This window comes from Salmo trutta, chromosome 11, assembly GCF_901001165.1.
Source record: "Salmo trutta chromosome 11, fSalTru1.1, whole genome shotgun sequence".
In the NCBI taxonomy this organism is placed as follows: Eukaryota; Metazoa; Chordata; class Actinopteri; order Salmoniformes; family Salmonidae; genus Salmo; species Salmo trutta.
In genome coordinates, this window is record NC_042967.1 from 609,405 (window position 1) to 624,207 (window position 14,803).

At 43.1% G+C, this 14,803-nt stretch overlaps 1 protein-coding gene and 1 long non-coding RNA gene across 5 annotated transcripts in view; one reads left to right on the forward strand and one right to left on the reverse strand.

Moving 5' to 3' along the window:
• Positions 1 to 14,803, reverse strand: part of LOC115202052 (long-chain-fatty-acid--CoA ligase 1) — a 54,208-nt gene that overhangs the window by 25,152 nt on the left and 14,253 nt on the right. The window contains exons 1-2 of one of the 4 annotated variants that reach the window (XM_029765907.1): positions 11,298 to 11,354; positions 8,325 to 8,535 (exon numbers count right to left, since the gene is read on the reverse strand). In XM_029765907.1, the coding sequence (XP_029621767.1) occupies positions 8,325 to 8,519 (195 nt within the window). In that variant the 5' untranslated portion in view covers positions 8,520 to 8,535; positions 11,298 to 11,354. Of the gene's footprint in view, positions 1 to 8,324; positions 8,536 to 8,933; positions 9,399 to 11,297; positions 11,355 to 14,803 lie in introns of those variants that run through there. The other 3 variants (XM_029765909.1, XM_029765906.1, XM_029765908.1) reach the window with 3 other exon arrangements.
• On the forward strand, positions 2,628 to 4,110 carry LOC115202054 (uncharacterized). The gene is made up of 5 exons (XR_003879893.1): positions 2,628 to 2,876; positions 3,220 to 3,349; positions 3,585 to 3,686; positions 3,788 to 3,892; positions 3,976 to 4,110. It is a non-coding gene; the product is annotated as an uncharacterized LOC115202054 (long non-coding RNA).

Here is a 14,803-nt window from a genome sequence, read left to right on the forward strand (position 1 = left end):
AGTCTTAGCTAAAATAGAGAGTGTAACTGTGTTTGTCATGCTCTCTGTGTAACCCTTGTGTTAAAATATTGCAAGTGGCATAGCAGCTACACTCAGGAATCACTTAGGTAGCTTTCTGAAATGCCGAACATCCATAAGGCACTCCGAGATCCTATTATTTCGGTCCACAATGAGACAATTCAGGCTGACTTGACACAGACACACTTGATCATCGTGGTTTTGTGCCATACTTATAATGGCAGTTTGGTCACACGCGCACATGACCTTTCTTATGGATACCTAAGAAGTATTCTATGGAGCAAGAGAATCAACACAGATTTCAGGTTATTTACTTGGCTGCAGCATGGTTTAGTGCAAAACAATGGGTACGGTAGGACCCATGTTAGCATTCTCCAAATAGCATGGGTTCACGTTTTATTAGTCATATGTATGGAAAGCACGTTATACATCAAACGAAAAGCGTTTGAAGGAACCGTCAAGTAAGCAACAATAAATAAAAGATAAGAATATGAACGGAAACGTAAATGGCATGAAGTATGATAATGGCATGAAGTATAACACAGGAAGGCAAAATGTATAGTCCAATATTTACATGTGTATTGGAGAAGGATGGGGCAAGTATATAAATTGAGCAGTATAGTAAGAGCCTGGTAGCAGCAGTTGTGATCTGTGAGTTTAGCATGAATATAAACTGCATGAATGGAGCCTACAAAACATTACGAACATCTGCTCTAACCATGACAGACTGACCAGGTGAACGCTATGATCCTTTATTGATGTTACTCATTGAATCCACTTCAAAAAATCAGTGATGAAGGGGAGGAGACAGGTTAAATAAGGATTTTTAAGCCTTGAGACATGGATGTGTATGTGTCCAAGATTGCATAGCAGTCGGACGTGTGTTTGTGTCTTGTCCGGTGTATATATCGTTTTTCTTTCTATATATTTTAATCTCACATTCCATCTATGGACGGAATATACTCTCCTGCAACCCGCCTCACCCAATGTGGTACGGATCTGCTATTTTTATACTTTAGAACCGGGACCCCCATCAGAAGCTAGCCAACTAACTAGCTACTAGTCAGTTAGCCACTGCTAGTGGTCCTCACCGACATCTGCCAGCCTCTAAAGTCCATGGAAAATAAGGAGCACCTCCTCCCAACTGCCCACTGCAGTGAGGCTAGGAAACACTGTCACCACCGATAAATCTACGATAATCAATAAGCATTTTTCTATGGCTGGCCATGCTTGCCACCTGGCTACCCCTACCCCGGCCAACAGCTCAGCACCCCCTGTAGCACCCTTCATCATCTGTCAGTCTGACAGACTAATCTGGGTTTGGCAGATGCCAGGAGAACGCTACTTGCTCCAATGCAAAGTGTAAAGTTTGGTGGAGGAGGAATAATGGTCTGGGACTGTTTTTCATGGTTCAGTGAAGGGAAATCTTAACGTTACAGCATACAATGACATTTTAGATGATTCTGTGCTTCCAACTTTGTGGCAACAGTTTGGAGAAGACCCTTTCCCGTTTCAGCATGACAACGCCTCCATGCACAAAGCGAGGTCCACCCACAAATGGTTTGTCAAGATCGGTGTGGAAGAAATTAAAATGGCCTGCACAGAGCCTTGACCTCAACCCCAATCACCTTTGGGATGAATTGGAATACCGACTGCGTGCCAGGCCTAATTGCCCAAAATCAGTGCCCGACCTCACTAATGCTTGTGGCTGAATGGAAGCAAGTCCCTGCAGCAATGTTCTAAGATCTAGTGGAAAGCCTTCCCAGAAGAACGGAGACTAAAAATAATAAACATACATATTCACAAAAAGTGTCAAGGGCCATCTTGTGGCATGTACATTTTTCAGGGCAAAACCAATTTAAAAATACTTTATGGAGCGCAGAGATAGGCATTAATATGGAGTATAACGAGTATGATTTTGGAATGAGATGTTCAACAAGGTGGTGTCCACATACTTTTGGTCATGTAGTGCATTTCAAATCAGTATTCTCAAAAACAGTCCTGCAGCATTAGGTAGCCTAGTGGTTAGAGCATGAAAGGTTGCTCGATCGAATCCCCGAGCTGACAAGGTAAAAATATGTCGTTCTACCCCTGAACGAGGCCGTTAACCCACTGTTCCTAGGCCGTCATTGTAAATAAGAATTTGTTCTTAACCGACTTGCCTAGTTAAATAAAGGTTAAATAAACAAACAATTATTTGTTTTGCTTAATGAGGGTGGGGGAACTGTGTGTACACCAAAAACTTGAATACAAACTCCTTCCCTCTCCTCTCGATACCAACTCCTCATTCCCAATCATTTCCCTCCAGGGACCAGAAACTGGCCCAGGTATTCTAATACACCAGCTTCCCCCTTCGGGCCAGTCATGCCAAATAATGACCCCTGGCCAAATAGTGTCCCCCTCTACGTCACAATGGGATTCAGTGAGTTCAAACTTCTGTTGCTAGGGCTGTTGCTAGAAATTGCAACATTCTGACCGGATTACGTAATGAACCAAAGCGTCCGTTGCTATGCTGGTTGCTTGGTTACCTCGTAGCAGTCGCGAAGGAAGGAGGTTCTAATTCATCTCAGAAGCGCTCGATCAGTCCGCTCAAAAATTATTACATCAGCTGTTTTTAAATAGATTTTATATTGACATTGCTAGTTACTCATTTACCTCAGCCAGACAGATGTTCAGCTAAGTTAGCTTGCTAGCTGTTATTGTAGCTGCTTTCTGTTCGTATATATTAGTTGCATTTTAATGGCATCCCTCGTGGAGGTTCTCTTATCTTTCCAACTGGGCAAAGTACTATGAAGGCGCCACTGATCTCGAGAAGAGGCGCAAAATTCGTAGCGGGGCAGAGAATTCCACAATTCAGGGTAACGTTAAGCATTTATATTACAGTTACTGTTAAGATAAATATTTTCAGTTATGTACAACCATTTTTCATCTAGCTAACTTTAGTTGGTTATCTACATGTTGCTACCTAACTTTATACATTTAGTTATATGGCTGTCACATTGAGGTAACGTAATTAATTAATCAAATGGACAGATGTAAACAATTATGGTAACTCCAACTGCACTTAATAGGTGACAGAGAGACCCATACAGAAAGAAGGGAGAGAGAGGTGAGGAGTGAGAGATGGAGAGCGAGAGAAACAAAGCAGTGCAAATTTACTTAGAAATTAGTATTTCAACAACTCCTCTTCCAACTTGTTAGGCAATCACATGTACCTATGGGGAAGGATGGCCAGCCACACAGGAGGGAGATTTTCACTAAGGAGAAGGAGGCCGTGCTGACAGATGCATGCTGGACATTTAATATGAAATATATTTATCATCAAATCAAGGTGAGACTGAACATCAACAAGGCACAGGGTAAGCAGGGCGAAAGACTTGCTTTGGAAAAAGGATGAAAGGCGAGACCTGGGAAACCTCGCTGCTCTTTAGCTCCAAGCTGGGGTCATGATCCATTAAAGTAAAGAAAAAAAAAAATCTCAGATAATAACTATTTGAATTTGCACACAAAATAACCTGAAGCTAGTTTTGGTTTTCCTAACACTGACATTTTTCCTCTTCATAAAGGGTTACCTCGGTGGAAGCCAAAAATCTTCTCCAGTTGAAGCAGTTGGACGGTCGACCACAAAGCCCTGACGCCCTACATTTCGGTGAAGCCCGTGAGACAAAGTACGTTGAGCTTTGGTTGACATTTGAGAAAGCAAGAAATGGTATTTATGCTGAGCTCATAAAAATTTACCTTTTTAAAATCTCTCTCCAAATGACATTAGGACAGTCAACTGTCCGAGCCACCCAGAAGGTATCCCATCCACCAGAGCCAGTGAGTTTGGATGAGTCTGATTCTGTGCTCTGAGTCGGAAGGGGACCAGCTTGAGGTAGGCTATACTTTCAAAAATCAGTTGAAAAGTACATACCTCCCCTGCACAACACTGCACTAATCCATCAAATGTTCTTACAGGTGGCTTGCGTCAGACTGGAAGAACAGGGGCAGGTAAGTCCAGTCACTGGACTAAAGACACTAGGGAGGTTCTCATCACTAGTGTTCAACATGGACAGGTAAGGCCAGCTGCTCTCTGTGGCCAGATGGAGGACCTTCCGGGGGGGGGTTAGACAATTTTACAATTGATCATGCACAAGCTCTTTTGCAGGTGCAGCATCCAGAATTAGGAGGCCTCCAGCATGGCGATGCCATGCTGTCAGCAGTACCAACACTGGCTCAGGGGGTTGTCCAGCTAGTCAATCTCAAGGCTAACCACTGGGTCACGGTAAGTAACCTTCGCTGCCAGGTAGGTACTGTTAAGGTGTATGACTCCAGTGGTCATGACACCACCCCAGAGTTTCTCACAACTCACCTCTGACTGTGGAGTGGCTGACAGTCCAGCAGTAGAAAGGGGGCACAGATTGTGGGCTGTTTGCTATTGCAAACACTTACTCTGCAGAGATGAGGAACACTCCATGGCACAATATCATCAGAAATCCATGAGAAAGCATTCTCTTGTTTTCAGGCTGGGCACCTGGCACCATTTCCCAATTCCATTCCCCGTCCCGGTACAGGAGATGCGGTAAGCATTTGTGTGTGTTTGTCACATGTTGTCAATGTGAGTGAATTTGTCTGTTCATCGTCCGTCATCTGTTTTGTCTTATATTTCCCCCCACACTTGTTTTCACTGCTTGGCCAGCTCTCCACCTCAAGATGGTAGGTATTTTACTACATTGCATGTCATTGTTAATAACCTGTTGTAATAAAGATGTTTTATTGCAGACATTGGCTGTGAAGTTGGTAAGTTGTTTGGTAAGTATATAGCATATGTATCTGTCTTGTATTCGAAGTAACATTTACAAGCATGTAAATATTTGTATATATTTTTCCATTTGTTTGCTGATAAATATTTGAAACTTGCTCAAATTGTCTGTAAAATGTACACATTTGCATATTAAAATGTATTCATTGCAAGTAACATTCTCAAATTGACTGAAATTGACAGGTCAATCGCCCAATTACTTACTGGTCCTTAACCCCTTCTCCCTAACCATTCATCTTTTGTGTCCATTTCAACATTTTAGGCCAGGGTCGGTATGGAATTGGACATTGGTTTCTAGTTAGTGTTTGCATATCTGGAGGTTCTAGATTTGTGTATGTATTATGGTAAGTCTCCCGGAGTCCATTACACAGCAGGGTTGATTCATCACCATATTGCTACCCCTATCCAAGCCCCATCAGGTCAATCACTACAAAGAGTAGGGGGTTAAAGGCTTTAATTATAAACAAAATCCTTCTCTCGGCCTGTACCTTGACGTGGTGAAAGGGCTTCCAACTAAACCAGGCCCATGTTATTGAACCCATGACTGAGATTGGCTGCCTGTCGAGGGCAAGTGACAGGAAGAACTAGCCGCAGCACCTGATCAAGCAATCTCGGTTCTGCCCCTTTCCTCATCCTTTAACTCTTTCTCTCCTCTCCCTGCAGATGAAATTCTACATCTGGTGACTTCTGATTGTTGGGCAATCTTCCCCTCCATCTCATTACATCATCTAAAGCTACTGTTATTGTCATGTTGTTATCTGCTAATGAAGTTTTATAGCCGTATCATACAGGGCACATAATGTGAAATACACTGATGAACTAAAAACCACTAGCACTGTAAACACTCAGAACAAAGAGCTCAGGAGTGCTCCCTTCCAAGACTGCATGTTGAGAACAAGTGACAGGCAGAACCTCCCAACCACCCACCTCTTTATTCCACACACCAGAATGAAGTATTTCAGTCTGATTGCCATGTGAGTGTACAAAAAAAGAATCTAAAAATAGACACAACTGTACCAAAAAACTATAGAAGTATTAAAATCAGGTTGCCAAGTTGGTTTTCACAGCTGTTTCATAAGGTGTTCATCATTGTAAGGTATCCTTTGATGGTATTTATTTGTTCCACATTATTCCTTGTTCTATCTATATATGGTACACCCTTCAACGGTGTACCAATGAGCTATGCGAGAGGGAAAAAAATGAATCAGAGGACTACTGAAATTATATTATTTCAGTGTAAACAAAGGAAGGGCATGTTAAAATAATGACAGCCAGACAAGCCAGTGTATGAATCAAACGGATTTGAATATGAATGGAGTTGAAATTAGCTGACTTTGATCTGTAAGGTAAGTAACTTTAACGTGTCAAGCAGGTTACATGTTTTGCCATTTCTGAAATGTGGCAACGTTTAAGACATGGATTTCATGTAATGTTAACAAGGTACCAAAAAGTAGTTAGAAAAAGTGTTTCATTTTATTAGCTAAAAAAATAATAATATTGTTTAAACAGCAGAATTGTCGTGGAAAGCAGCCTTGTTTGCATAGCGATGATGAAAATAACGTCATTTAGGCTGTAATGAGTTCCAAAATTCTAAAATCATTAGGTCGTCACACCGTTGATATAGCAACGGACGCTAATAGTTTGTTGAATCCCATTGTGACAGAGGGGAACACTATTTGGCATGACAGGCCCCCACTATTAACCAAATTGGGATCATTCTATGCAAAAAAAAATGTATGCATGTCCACGGGCTTAAGATGGACCAGTCCATCTGGCATTTGTCTTAATTGCCCTATGGCCAGTCCGTTTCTGCAGCCGTGAACCACAGAGCAAAAATATACTCTACTACACTGCCATGTGCTCTGTGAAGTTGGTCACAGCTGCACTAGACAACACAGCAAGCCTGCTTTTCATTGCAGAAAGTTTTTTCTCCCCTCCTGCCCTAGCTCATTCCCCCTTTGAGGATCTGAAATGACTGAATAAAGCTAGCATAGGCTAGTCTACCTGGGGTGGCTGAGGTTAGAGAAACTGGTCACCTTCCACCTCACAGTGAATGAGTGAGAGTGAAGGGGGGAAAGAGAAGAGGCAAGATCTGCTTTTCAGATCTAAAAGGATCGCTTTCACCAGTCAAGTTGTAGCTGGGTGAAGTGGAGTGAGAAGGGGTAGCTAATACTCTGGAATGGAACACAGCTTAGACTGGTGCCATGGTGATGAAGGGGCCCATACTGACAAGCCCAGTCACATCCTTGTGGTCTCTCTGGTTCGGCACTCTGGGTGAAGTTTCCTCAAGGTACAGATCTAGGATCAGCTTCCTTCACCCAATCCTTACCTTAAACATGTGTATGGAAAATGCTAAACTGACCCAAGATCAGTGTCTAGACAAGGGTAACTAAATCATTAGGGTTTGTGTAGTGTGTGTGTGTTCAAAGCCACTGCTACTTCTCAAACAAGCAGAAAAGACAGACTTTTTATATTTTCCAACTTTTTTTGAAAAACAGGCAATTCAAAACACAGGCAGTAGATGCTAGAAGAGAAGACGGCCTCCACCCCTGTATTTTCCATTAGTCATTAATCCTGATATGAGTATCTGTCTGCATAATGACTTTGTACTGTACGTTGAATAGAGGACTGGCTGAAAGGACAAAGACACTAGTGTTTTTCATTACACCGCACACAACGCAGTTCTATTACACATTTTCATTGTCTTCCACACACACGGAAAAATAAGAGCTGAGGAATGCAGTGCTGGCACAGCAAAGAACTTCTCGTGTTTGCGTAGGCCGGAACAGCTTTCTCAAGTCCTCCCACTGCCAGCACCGGGGTGTGCGCGCTCACACAAACACTAATCTCACTTCTTAAACAAGAAATACAGGGACTTGGAATACAATCGAATCAGGGGAGTCCATTAAAATGGTTCCATCTGTACTGGTGCACGTGCACACAGACATTCAGGTGACTCACTCAAAAATGTAAATCATCATAGACTACATGCTCAGACAAGCACACTTGTTGTCTGGCCTCCTACTCCATTACTGAGATGGAATATTTTGAAAGTTGAAACAGAAAAATCTGGTCCAACGCTTCAGTGTTAACAAAATTAACCTGTATATTAACCTGTGCAGACAGAGACAACAGGACTAAAAACACATGGGACAATGTGTCCCAAGTACCCATGTTAACTGTCAACTTTTGAACCTCCTTAAACCAAGTTTACATTAGAACACTCTTCAGAAAAGTACACAAGAATAACTTACTGTGGACAAGTACAAAGCCATACAGTAATGAAGCCTGATGCATCTATAGACAGTTGTCTTTTGTAACGTGTAGCCTTTTTTTGTTGACAAATCCATAGCCGTTATTTCCTCATCACTTCCTCCTATGCGGTTACACAAGTCGTCTTAGAAACTAAGGAAACCTATGCTCTTTGGACTTGTGCTGGAACATTAAAGGTGCAATCTGGGATTTGAACATAAATAAAAGTAAAGTAACAAAAGCATTCCCTTACCGTCATGGCCACTGACTGCATGTTGAGGTCGCAGGGCGGCTTGAGGGCCTTGGGCCGCGTGGCGTACCAGTAGGTGGTGAGGGCGGCAAGGGCGCCCACACCCATCAGGATGTTGGCGGGCAGGCTGTGCATGAACTGGCACACATCCTCCAGCTCTGGGATTTGCAGCTGTCTCAGGAGCTCCTGGGCCTGCATCACTTCTCTCTGTTGTCTAGAGAGAAGGGGAAAAAAATACATTGTGTAACACTTACATATCTGTAGTCTTTGGGCATGAGGGAGAAAGAAAGTTACATTTCCATACCAGACACCACCCATCCATCTCCCCTAGCACCTAGCTACTCCCTCAATATATAAAAGACATGAAGGAACTGCATAGGGGAAAGCAATAACCGGTTCCTTTCTCCCAACCTGCACACTGAGGACTGAGCACATTTGGGGTAACATGTTTGACTGCAAGGAGCTTTGGTTGAGGGCAGAGCTACACTATTATTACCAACAGTTTGTACCCATCTTAAGCCCTTGGTTCTGCAAACTTTAAAGTAGTAGGTACTAGTGAAAGTGGTTGGTCCTATTACTCTCAAATAGCTTCTTTTTTTTGTCCGCACTCACCTACAACAACTAGACGTCTGAAAGCGACAGTAATAGTAGGCTTCCTTCATCTCATACAATCTTAGACCAGTGCAGCTGACGGAAATGACACGAGAGGAAATCACTACAGAACATTGAGACAGAGCCACTCATTTCATGACAAATGTAAACAAGACGGGAGAGAAAGGGTTTAGTGTAACACCTCATCAAACTTAAACCATGGGAGGAAAATATAGCTCCTTGTATTATATTCTATTATTTTCCCATCACCATACACTTGACTTGCAAACATAACGAATGCCTTAAGGGAGGAAATCTGACACTCAAAACATTCAACGAACAAATCCTGAACACAGGTTTCCATGACAATATCAGCACATGCCACATCTTGTCTTAGTGGGGAAGTAAGACATGGTGACATTTCCTGTTTGGAGTGTTTTGATAGTGAGCCCACTGGAATCCCCTCTTCCCTGCACACCAGGCCAGGGCCCTGTATAAACACTTCCTTGAAGTCAGCATTGATCTCATAACACAGCACAGTTTAATTGATCCAAGCAAAGAAGGTGGGATTAATAGTCCATGGCATGAGGCAACATGTGACAACTGTGCAAGGGGGTGTGGATACTTTCTACAGCATGGATCACCAACAAGAACCATCCGCGGGCCGATTGTTTCTTGAGCGGCTGGTCGGGGACTGGAGAATAAAAACAAAAAATTTGTAGGCTGCAAATTGACCACAAGAAGCCCAAACAGTAAAATATTATTTAAAACCTTCCATATGTGATCTCTATTGTGCGTGGGAATACTTGGGAACAAATTTCCAAAATAAAAAGAGAGTCTTATGAGCAAAAAATGAAAATGCTATAAATAATTTATAGAACAGTATTACCTTATGTATTTTATAGTACAAGGTTCTGAGGATCTAGTCACTCAGTCGCCACATGGAGACCAGTGTGACCGTCACAGGTCACGGTCTGTGAAACAGTCACCACAACATGTTCTCTCAATGTCAACATCTCTTCTGTCAATAGAATATTCAGCCAAAATGAAAGTTGCATTACTTGTTTATACATCACCAACACCTTTTAGCATTAAAACCGTCAAAGGTCTTTAAAACTAAATACTACACTTCTCTCATTTTAGTTCAATTGTGACAGAATATTTTTTGATGCGCCTGTTTGTTCTTAAAAAGCACTTTGTAGGACAGAGGCGTGTTACCATTGGTAACTGCACTACAGTCTCAAAGGGTTTTCATCCTGTCCTCCCATTGCCTCCATAACAAATGGCACAATTACAGAAATCAGAGCGAGAGAGAAAAAGAAACAGGAAAAAGTGAATAGGTCATCCTATGCTCCTTGTCCCCAGACTGCCTGCCACTATTGATGACTGAGAACGGTTATTTCAACAGGGAGATGGCGCAATTTTGACTTCCAACAACGGTGGCAGTCACATTTAGCCTAAGAAAATATTCAAAATAAAAATATTTTTTGCTTCATTCACATTTCTATGAGTCAAAAATAGTGGGAGGAATAATTTCTAATTAAACTTTCATCTAATACTTAACCTGGTTATATGAATCAAAAAGCAATGCATCACTTGAACTGCAAATCACTTGAAATAGACCTTAAATTGACCTTGAAATACAGATTAAGTAAAATGACAAAGATACGTAAGGGAGAAGATTGTTTGTCCTGAGGTTAAGCCGGGGACTCGTCAAATTATTAAACACTTCAGTACACAAATTTCCACCCTTGGTACAAAAACCTGTTCAGCCTCTCTTGGCCCTTAGGCTGCTGCCCATAGGCCTTACATTTCACTTCTCACATACTTGTTGTTATCATCCCTCAAGCAATATCTCCCAAGAGGCTTTGTTCTAACTTGATCCATTCTGCTGTCGATATCAGACCAGTAAAACTGCACACTTGGAAGATAACTTTGCTAAACTTCACTCATTTTGAGATCAGCAAATAGCTTACACAATTAACTAAATGTGATAACGTTTAACAGATAATCTGATAATGATAAACAAGGATTAAAGTGTGGCCCATATAGCAAGACCAACATCAATATTGTATGTGTAAAGCCTGTGCCATTGACCAAAATTCTGTTCTAACTAATCATTTTACGTTAGGTTTGTTGCATCACACGACTTAAAAAAACAAAAAAAACATGGCAAATGAGATGGCTACACTTTATCAATTCCAAGCATGAATACAATTACTAAAACTCCAGTTCTTTGAAGCTGTACTACTAGGAACTAGGTGGCTAATGCAGAGGTGACAAAAACCCTGTGATATTCACAATCATAGACAATCATAGAAATAGAAAAAAAATAAAAAAGTAACCACTCTGTATCAGTATAGCATACAGTAGAGGTACCTTTACCTTGTATCACTGAAGTAGTAGCAGTTGCTCCCAGAGGGGACTGAGCTACAGTATACCTCTTAGTTCTCACAACTATGAATAGTAGGGCGACGCCCCCTTTCAAAGGGGGGGGGTTGCCTAAGCAACCAAAGTCTCAAATGAGAGACAGTGTTTACTTATAGCTAAACTGACAGCTTGGGGTTAGCTAGCCTAACTTGCTGATATATCGCTGTCAAGTGACAGTGTGCCCTGTTTGTGGTAAGCCATTGGGTGCATGTATTTTCTGATGTTTGCTACAACACCGAGCTAAAATAAGGAGCAGCAACGCTTCATCACGTTGTAAATAGTCCATGTTACCGTGGAAATGGACTCAACCACACGTCTCGTCTTTTTTTATGCCTGGCCGTCTTCAGTCAGTCACTGCATTACAGTGCTAGAGTCATCACAACAGACCCTGGTTTGTTCCCAGGCTGTGTCACAACCGGCCGTGATCAGGAGTTCCATAGGGCGGCGCACAATTGGCCCAGCATCATCCGGGTTAGGGGAGGAAAATAGGCCGTCATTGTAAATAAGAATTTGTTCTTAAAAATGGACTTGCCTAGTTAAAAAAGGTTAAATCTTTTTTTTTGTATTAAAACGCTTATTTTTATTTTCATGATGTCTTCATCCATTATCATGAGTTACACGATTACAGAATTACTGTGGCAGCCCTAACCATGAAAGCCCTAATAGATCCCCATCATAGTGATTGAGGATTTAGTCCAGGATGCTAATGGCAGATCCATCACATCTGAAACATGTTAATGACGAAGAATCTAATCTCACTGGTAGCTTGGCACACACACACACACACACACACACACACACACACTGCCAGTGACAGGAAAATGAGAGATTGTAACACGGAAGAGGTAAATGTGGCTGTATTTACAGAACAACCTCCAGATATGGAACACCTTTTAGGTCAATCAAAATGGTGGAATTCTTAAGACTAGGGCAAACAAGCAACAGTTTGTAACTAACCACAGCTGAATGCTCGATATACTTAAAACCATTGCCATCTCCCTCTCAGCCCCCCTCTGTTATCATTGTTTCAATACCAACCTGCCCACACTCCTAAGTGTGTGGTATGTGCATACAAGCGTCTGTATATGCATGTATATACCACACACACACACAAAACACATAAGGCGCATGTGTGCACTCGTCTCATTCAGCTGGCCGGGGAGAGCAGGGAAAAGGGACACGCCACAGGCGTCACTTGGCTTGGCTGGGACTCGTTTCCAGGCTAAAGGTAACCCTCCACTGCTGCTCCCCCTCCAGCCAGCCCCTCCATAATAGGCCTGGGAAGATGACAGGCCAATGGCAGCACTCGGCCACCAGTCACCCCACTCAGCCAGAAAACGGAAGTGTGGGGGCCACAATCCAGCTGGATTGTGACCCCCTGGGCCCAGCTAAAAAGAAAGTGGTATGTGGTTCAGTCATTTCAGGGCAAGTCAAGTGCATGAGTCAGACTAGCTAGGTTTATACAGAAACATTCTTGGAGATCCCCTGGATATGATGTGTGATGTTAAAGATGGAGTATAACTTACTAGCTACTTTTACTTAGTTTTCCTAACTTGCTTTAAGAGAAGAGCGGTTAACCTGAGCCATGTTCAAAATATAAAATTGTAAAAAACAGCCTGGAATTCAGGTTGTTAAATGGTAGGCTACTTTGAAAATGTGCAGTGCACAAACAAGTACTAAAGTTTTGAATACGCTGCAGCAAACAAAGTATGCATACAGGACAACTGTAGGGGATAAAAAGACAGTTTCCAAGAGAAGGGTACTGAACAAAAATATAAAATGCAAGTGTTAATCCCATACTTCATGAGCTGAAATAAAAGACAGCAGAAATTTTCTATGCGCAAGAAAAGCTTTTATTTCTCTCAAATTATGTGCACAAATTTGTTTAGATCCCTGTTAGTGAGCATCCTTTGCCAAGATAATCCATCCACCTGACAGGTGTGGCATATCAAGATGCTGATTAAACAGCATGATCATTACACAGCACCTTGTGCTGGGGACAATAAAAGGCCACTCTAAAATGTGCCGTTTTGTCACAACACAATGCCACAGATCTCAAATTGAGGGAGTGTGCAATTGGTATGCTGACTGCAGGAATGTCCACCAGAGTTGTTTCTCTTATGGTTTCTCTACCATAAGCCGCTGCCATAATTTTTTACCCCCTTTTTCGTCATATTGGTAGTTACAGTCTTGTCCCATCACTGCAACTCCCGTACAAACTTGGGAGAGGCGAAGGTCGAGAGCCGTGTCGCCTCTGAAACACAACCCGCACACTGCTCCTTGACACAATGCACGCTTAACCCGGAAGCCAGCCGCACCAATGTGTCGGAGAAAACTGTACACCTGGCGACCGTGTCCGCGTGCATGCGCCCGCCACAGGAGACGCTAGAGTGCGATGGGACAAGGACATTCCGGCCGGCCAAACCCTCCCTACCCAGACGACGCTGGGACAATTGGGCGTCGCCTCATGGTTCTCCAGGTCGCGGCCGGCTGCGACACAGCCCGGTATCGAACCAGGATCTGTAGCCGCCATCATTTTAGAGAATTTGGCAGTACATCCAACCGGCCTCAAAAACCGCAAACCACGTGTAACCAGGCAGGCCCAGGACCTCCACATTCGGCTTCTTCACCAGTGAGATCACGGATGAATCCCATTTTCATCTGTACCACCATAGAGCGTGTATGGCGTCATGTGGGCAAGCAGTTTGCTGATGTCAATGTTGTGAACAGAGTGCCCCATAGTGGGGGTGGGGTTATGATATGGGCAGGCATAAGCGACGAACAATACCGTGACGAACTCCTGAGGCCAATTGTCGTGCCATTTATCTGCCACCGTCACCTCATGTATCAACATAATGCATGGCCACATGTTGCAAGGATCTGTACACCATTCCAGGAAGCTGAAAATGTCAGTTCTTCCATACAGATGTCACCCATTGATGTGTACGGCAGCGTGTTCCAATTAGTTATAATTTTTACCCATTATTCTCCCCAATTTCTTGATATTCAATTGGTAGTTAGTCTTGTCCCATCGCTGAAACACCCCTACGGACTCAGGAGAGACGAAGGTTGAGAGCCACGTGTCCTCCGAAACACAACCCTGCTAAGCCCCACTGCTCACTTAACCTGGAAGCCAGCCGCACCAATGTGACGGAGAAAACACCGTACAGCTGGCGACCTGCCACAAGGAGTCACTAGAGCACGATGGGACAAGGAAATCCCGGCCCACCAAACCCTCCCCTAAGCCGGACGACGCTGGGCCAATTGTGCGCCACCTCATGGGTCTTCTGGTCACGGCTAGCTGTGCCCCAGCCTGGGATCGAACCCAGGTCTGTAGTGACACCTTAGACCGCTGCGCCACTCTGGAGGCCCCAATATCCACCAGATACTGATTGGTTTTCTGATCCCCACTTTTCTTTTTAAAAAGGTATCCGTGACCAACAGATGCATATCTGTATTCC